Source organism: Lolium rigidum, chromosome 5 (genome assembly GCF_022539505.1).
Source record: "Lolium rigidum isolate FL_2022 chromosome 5, APGP_CSIRO_Lrig_0.1, whole genome shotgun sequence".
NCBI lineage: Eukaryota > Viridiplantae > Streptophyta > Magnoliopsida > Poales > Poaceae > Lolium > Lolium rigidum.
This window is the reverse complement of record NC_061512.1, coordinates 155059938-155067629: the sequence shown is the minus strand read 5'-3', so window position 1 is coordinate 155067629 and position 7692 is coordinate 155059938. Positions and strand designations below refer to the sequence as shown.

The window sequence follows — 7692 nt, the reverse complement described above, 5'->3', positions numbered from 1 at the left end:
GAAGGCGGGATATTTTTTCAGTGGGAGACGACGTTCCATTGATAGCGAGGCGTCTGAGGTGATTTCGTTATTCTTAAAACCTGTTGGATTATCAGTTTTCTTGGACTTAGACTTTCGGGGGTGTTTATAAAGGTAGGATGCACATGCGTATATTTATAAGAACGAGCGTATGTACGTATTTACGAACGTCTGCCTCGTTTGTAGTGTGTTTCGCATAAAAAAAATAAAATAGAAAGGCTTTCGGTCCGGTCCGGTCGACCTCTCCACGTCTCGGGCCACAAGGGCGTCGGGTCTCATCGTTCCGGTTTCCGACCCAGCCTTTCCGCCCCTCAGCTCGCTAGCCAGATCTCTCTTCCACAGGGGAAGTCGCCGACGAGAAGAGAGGGAGGCGAGCTAGGAGGGCGAGGGGATGGGGCGGGAGGTGTCGGAGAGCTGCGTCGACGGGGTGGTGATGGAGATGGTGGCCGCCTACTGCGGCCGCTTCTACGCCGCCAAGCCGGAGCTCGCCGCCGGCCGCATTGAGGCCATCGGCTTCCAGGTCGGCCATCAGCTCTCCGAGAGGTAAAAGGAAGAAAATACTCTCACCTTCTCTCTCATCTTTCTTTGCTTGGATCACTGTTGGTTTGCTGGTTGGATCTGTAACCTGCTGCCTTGACTCCCGCCGATCCATCGCGCCTCACCCCATGCCAGATCATCAGTTCCCACGTTCGTCAAGCGGTAGCTGCTAGTTGTCCGATTCGGGGCTAGCTGTGGATGCACGGATAAATCTTGAAAGCTCATGCACAGATTCTTGAAATGATCACTGTAGTTCAACATAGATACGAGCTGATTGTCTGATTTGGTGCGAATATCGAGCTGTGGTCTCATTGCCTAGCAGTTCCTAATTTGGGTTCCTTGCCATCTATGAAATCCCAGTACCTTGATTTTGGACTGCTCTAGAATTATTCCACTAATTGGACCATGGGTCTGCAGGATGGAATATATTCGTAATACGACAGTTTCATTGGTTATTTCAAGAAATTTCAGAACTTTAGTTAGGTTATCATTTAATTTGCTGAGAATGTGTAACTTGCTAACCTAGTATGACTAAAGGTTCATTTCATCCTATGGATTTTGTCGATGTACTTGCTGAGTATAAATACATACACTTTGGCATATGTATAGATCTTGATAACTGAACACCATCGATGGCAGATGCTATATTGGTGTGATCACTATCAAAGTATCAAACAGTTATGCACACGCCTTCTTAACTGGCCAGCATGTTGAAGTCAATACGCCCAAGCATGCATCTAGAAATTATGCCATCTTTACTGAACTTGTGTGGTTCCTAGTATATTTATTTTACTATAAACTATGAAGCCCATGGCAAGCTAGTATAATTTACTGTAATCGGTAAGGAAACTAAACATGAATGATACTTTCAAATTAAGAAATCATGTCGATACTGGTCATGGATGTCACACCTTTCCTTATGAACCCAATTTGTTCAAAGGTTACGAATAACAAATTCAGTTGTTTCTTCTCTCATCAGAGGGGTCGGCTGGCAGCAATATGGAACGGAGGTAGTATGTTTTTGCAAACCAATGTATATCGAGCTGAACCTACACCGTACATTAGCTTGATCAACTCAGCACTGTCTTTGACGACGTCCTAAAACCCTTGAACAAAGGTTTGGAAGTGAAGTAAATAAATAGAAAGTTTCTTTGCCTCCTATGCTTTTTGTCATGTCAATTTTTCTGGATTTATTTCTAATATTTGTCATTTTCTTATGTTGAGTTCTTGTATCTTAGAAATATTTTATTCTTCTTTGGGTATGACTATGATATATACACCATGGTGAGGGTGTAGGGGTTAGGTTTTCTAGAGGAGAGATGGCCATAGGTTGGGATGAGACAACTAGAGGAGGTGAGAGACCGAGAATAGAGAGCAATATGGTGCCTCGATTGATGAATTCTGAGATATCTTACATTCTTCTAAATGGACGTTAGGCTCTTAGACCTATGGTATGATCAATTAATGCATGATCACCTTTGTTCTGAAACAGTGAAATGTAAGCCACACTTTGACTTTCCAAGCTTCAGCTTTGACCGTATCTGTCTTCTACAGTATTTTGTTAATAAATAACTACAGAGTAACTTTTCAACTATATAACAAAGTGACTTCTTATACAAACTCATTGGTCAGTAGTATCATTTTTTTTTGTCATATAAGTATGTATAACCCATATATTATCAATTTCATTGTTAGTCAAAGCTGGCACTTGAACAGTCATAAGACGCCCTATTTCTCAATAGAGGGAGTATATTATTTCTTAATATAATATTCAAACCGGTTGAACCGTCCCCCGGTTGAGGGTCATTACTGATTGACTCGCTCTGGAGGATGTAGGCCAGAAGGGAGGTAGATGAAGAAGTAAGCTAACCTAGGCACAACCAATCTTGATGTTGTTACCTTCTGTACCGAGGTCAATACTCACCACTGTTGTCGGAGATCAAGGAGCAGATCGGCAGTGAGCAAGAGCTCCAATACTCTTCTTTCCTTTACTACTCGTGCGAGTCGAAATGCTTGGGTGCACATTGGTATCTTTTCGTAAGGTTGTTTGGCCCATGTATCCTTTAGCGTGAATGGGACATATACATTGTCAAAATTTCATTACTACCATATTCCCGGTGCCTCCTGTTCTCAAACACTCACACTTCTCTTGTATTTGGGTGGGGGTGTGTGTGTGTGTGTGGGGGGGGGGGGGTATTCTCCCATCGTCATGTGTATTTCACTATTTCTTAGACTCCAAGCAAACATATGCGCGAGAACTCTAGTTGCACAGGAAGGCCAGTGTAGATTACAAATGTGTGAGTAGTGTGAAAATAGAGCATGAGGGGTAGATATATGTGTAGAGAAAAAAACAAAGGCGAGTGCCTATATAATGGGTTAGAACAGTGGTTGGTGTGAGTCTGCTGAACAGGGCTAAAGCAGTTTAGTTAGTGTGAGGGTCCTAGGGATCTAGGACAAGGTATGCACATATGGTTTCTTTAGATATTTTGTTTTCTTGCTAGCACACTATACCCCCTCCGTTCTTGTTACAAGGCCACTATCTTATTTTCTACTACCTCTGTTCTTGTTTAATCGACGTGGGAGTACAACCTAGCTAGTAGAGCTTGTATGCATGTAGGGCGTCAAGTAAACACGAACGGAGGGAGTAGATAACAAGAAAACAAAATCAACTAATAAACGGAACGGTTAATTATGTGGAAAACTTCGGTATTCTAAGCTAAGTAAACATGTGGTGTCTCTATCTCTATGGCTGCACACAACCTTCAAATTAATGAGCACCATTGTACGAGAGAGAAATCTAATCAATTCTTCCGTGGAAATGAGAGTGGCCTTGTATAGCAAAAAATTGTATTTTTTGGTTGTGGCCTTGTATTGAAGAACAGAAAGTGTACTAAAAACTGAATTTCGGGATCTAACTTCTATTAAAAGAATCCTTTTCCAGAATAACAGTGGTGATACTGCACATCATCATTTATAGTAGCCCCCTTTTATGTTTATAAGTGCATATTTTTGAATTTCAATTTGTATTGATGGCGACGATGAGGTTTCGATCTTATTTCATCCACATGGTTTCTGCTGATTTTCTAGAGTTTTAGTTTATAGTGAGTTGGGCTTAAGCTGTTATGCTTGGCTAGACAAATGTTTATCCTTATTTAAGCGTGTGCCTTCTATCCTACTGGACTCATAGTGCTGAAATGCTAACCGAAATTTTTGTTTATATTCAGATATACAATGGAGCGCCCTCGATTCAGTGATCATCTTGAGGCGATCAAATTTATTTGCAAAGACTTTTGGTCAGAGCTTTTCAAGAAACAGATAGACAATCTGAAAACAAATCATAGGGTAATTGAACAGATAATGCATACCATATTTTGTGGTCATGTTATAACTGACATTATTCGACTTGCATGTAGGGTACCTTTGTTCTTCAAGATAACCATTTCCGGTGGCTTACTCGTGTTTCACTAGAACCATCTGTAGAGAGCGCTGATACAACTGAGAATGACTCTGCATCATTAGGTGATTCTGCGGCCCAAACAACAAGCATGCTTTTATATTTCCCATGTGGGTTAATAAGAGGTGCACTGACAAACTTGGGAATCCCATGTGCTGTCTCAGCAGACATGTCTAACCTTCCAGCATGTGAGTTATCCATTCCTTTCCATGATCTTGTACTTTCTCAACATGTGATTTAAGAAATGAGGTTAGATGATCTATTCTATAGTTATTAATAAGATGACCTGTCACCCACTATATACACAGTACATCAACTCATTGACTTGAACAGTATATCTTCTCCAGATCAAGAGCTTGCAGTTATTTGTGAGTTTGATTCGTGGGTGCTTTTCCAGAGCCCACTGATGTTTTGTCGTGTTGCATGCTGAAATCCATGTCATGAGAAGTTATATCTAGCCAACCACCTGTTGATTCAAATGAAATAAATCCATTGTGGGCATGGTTTAGACTAGTATCTGGTCAAGTTCATTTAGGTTGTCCAATAATATATAAAAATGCATTAGCCATTTCAATCGTTTGTGCAAAATCTTTTCCTTCTGTTGTTCCTTACTCCCTTTAGTTTGTGTTCTCCATTTAGTGAGCGACAGGCTAAGAGAATAAATTATCATGATTGGGCCAAAAAGGAAATTCATCATATTGACTGAAATCTGGAAGTGATGTTCCCGTTTAGATTTTTTCTAACCTCTCATTATGTATGTTTAAGCTACTCATTAATAAGTCAGCACCTATTCTATGCATTTTGAAGGACGCCACATTAATAAGTCACATTTCTTCATGTGAAGCTGCTGATATCTCCCTTCGTTTTCAATTTACATTGGGAGTTCGGACATGCCAGTTGATTTTCTATTTCCAGTCACCGTTGCACGAAGTCTGCATTTTGCGTGTTCTGACAAATACGTGATTTATCATTGTTGACAGGTTCTTTCGTGGTGCGTATAAAGACATGATCTGTGAGAAATAACACAGGTAGAATGTGAATCCCTGCATGTGGTTTAAGTGGTTTGGACAGGAAAAGGGAGGAGGTCCAGTTATTTGAGTAGATTGTATTTTGCTGTTCCTCCTATGTTTGAATCTCAAATATTTGCTGTAATTCTGTGATGCAAGATACTCTGTAATATTTGATCTGGAGAATGTCTATATATATGCATTTTTTAAATCTAGTCTAGTCAAATAATAGCTGGATGGAGCCAACCTCCTAACCTGTTTTTCTCTTAAAGAAGTTAGATTAGACTATATTCCAAATAGAGCTATTACAATGTTTTCGTGCCACTGAAATTAAAACATACTCCCTCCATTCCATACTGGTTTTTGCTGATTTGCATGACTAATATAAATGAGCTAACTCAATCGACATGCTCCATCATGTCCTGTGTCAATCAGTTTTTCAACGCATTCATCACCATAGAACAATCCGACTGACGGATGAGAAACAGTTAAAAGTAATCAACGACGTGCCTTTAAGGCATGTAATTTAAGGTGTTAAGTGGGATCCCACTTAAGTCCTACTTATAATGTAATTTAGCATTCTAGTTTATTTTTTGGTCTCAAAATTTAGACTAGAAAAGCTAAATTATATCATATGTGAAATTTAGGCGGGATTTCACTTGACACCCTCTAATGTAATTGCCCACCCAGCAATTTTCCGAAGTCAAGTGGAAGTGCGGCCAGAAAACCCAGTCTAGAAGGAAGATAGAACAGCCCGTAATTGCCCACAAATCTTCCACGCACCAGGCATGATCATTCAAATCGGCAGGTGTCTCACATCGTAGAGCTGAAGTATCTCTTGCGGACCCTTGAATTTATAGACTACATTTTGGCATCACGTAGGTATCACTACATGATAGGGAGGAGGATACCACCGGTCGAAATGTTGGACCAAGTAGAATAACGTTCCTTGGGTCCCATGTGTCGCTAAAACATCATCTACATTTCGTTATCAGTGTATTCCTGGTGCCTCCTATTCTTAAAAACTCACACTTCTCCGGTAGCTGCGTGTCTGTAAGCAAACATAGATTTGCGAAGTTGCAGGGAAGCGTCGCGTAGAACTATATGTGTGAGTGGAATGTGAAAAAAGAGCATGAGAGGGTAGATATATGCATAGAGAAGTAGATAAATGTGTGAGTGCTAACATAACGAGTTCCAACATTGGTTGGTGAGACTCTGTTGAACAAGGCTAAAGTAGTTTAGCAAATTTGAGGGACCTAGAACGACGTACGTACACACATGTGTACTTTAGATACTCCCTCTGATCTACAATAAGCGCCAAACTTTAGTTCAATTTAGCTGAAATTTAAATTAAAACTCCAACACTTGTTATGGATGGAGGAAGTAGTTGTTTTCTTGATTGCTCACAATACTAAACACATAACTTCTTCACGTCGCATCTTTTACTGAAAATTATTTGTTTTTTAAAAATCTATGGTGAATTTCACATCTTATTTGTAAAGTCATTGAAAAACACGGACAATAACAAACAAGTTAAATATTACCTCCTCCTTCCCCATGGCTCTTCTCTCCCTCCCCTCCTGCATGCCGTCCTCATGTCCGTGATGGGACCCTAGGGCACCGTAGCGCAGGCCACACCTCTCCTCCACCCCACCAAACCCTGCCAGCGCCGCTGCTCTGCGCATCCCGACCTCTTCAATGAAGCCCACGAGCTCCGCCTCGTCTCCTAAACCTCCCTCGCCGTAGGAATTGACCATAGGAGCTCGATCGGCCCGAGCTTCCTCGCCTAACCGAAGTCCGGCCGTCATCAATTTAGTCGCCTACAAGCTTCCTTACATCACCACTACAGGAACGCGCCGAGACGCTGACGGCCAGCTGCCCTAGGCGTATGCCTCGCAAGCCGTCGGCGTAGCATACGCCGAGGGCAGCCCCTCGGGCTAGATGGGCCTCGGCATAGGCTTTTTGCCCTCGGCGTAGCAGTTGCTACGCCGAGGGCAGCCCTCGGCGTAGATAGGCCATCGGCGTATATTTCGAATATTCAAATTTTAATTTTTCAAAAAAATAAAAAAAATATTTTTTATTTTTCTTGTTTATCACACTTTGAACTCTAAGTATAGACTCTACACTTAACTCTAAGTTAAGTTACAACTACCCAGTTGGTCACCAATTCTCACTCTACTCCAGCCTCAACACGCTTAACTTCCTGGTTCCCTTCGGGTTAGCTTCCATGAAAGAAATGACACCTTATTAATAATATTACCTTATCACTCCTATTAACCCTTGGAACGTGATGTCACAACTCTTTATTTTTTGAATTCCAAAAAATTACTTAAGCAAACAACAATAAATATATAAGTAATAATAATATAGAATTCAAATAACAATAAATGATTTTTTTGTCTTTTTATTTAATATGGAACAATTAATATTTTTAAATCTGTAAATCGGAATCTGATAAATAATATGTCTAAATTGATCAAAAAAATGATAGGGATCCAAATATAACATCCATATCATCTTTTGAACCTAAAAAATGAGAGGAATCCAAATATGACATTCAGTTTGCCATCTGGCCCAAAAAGGCCCCCAGGAGGTGCGGTATGGCTGTACCGGGCGCACGGGTGCACCCGTTTACCAACGCGCTAAACGGATAAAACTTAGCACATAAAATGATGT

General features: G+C 40.8%; 1 protein-coding gene across 1 annotated transcript; it reads left to right on the top strand.

Moving 5' to 3' along the window:
- The first annotated feature begins 307 nt into the window (after positions 1-307).
- On the top strand, positions 308-5227 carry LOC124658024 (trafficking protein particle complex subunit 6b-like). Its single transcript, XM_047196472.1, has 4 exons — positions 308-561; positions 3780-3897; positions 3969-4197; positions 4990-5227. The coding sequence occupies exons 1-4, from the start codon at positions 410-412 to the stop codon at positions 5016-5018; spliced, it is 528 nt and encodes a 175-aa protein (XP_047052428.1). The 5' UTR covers positions 308-409; the 3' UTR covers positions 5019-5227.
- Positions 5228-7692: the final 2465 nt, after the last annotated feature.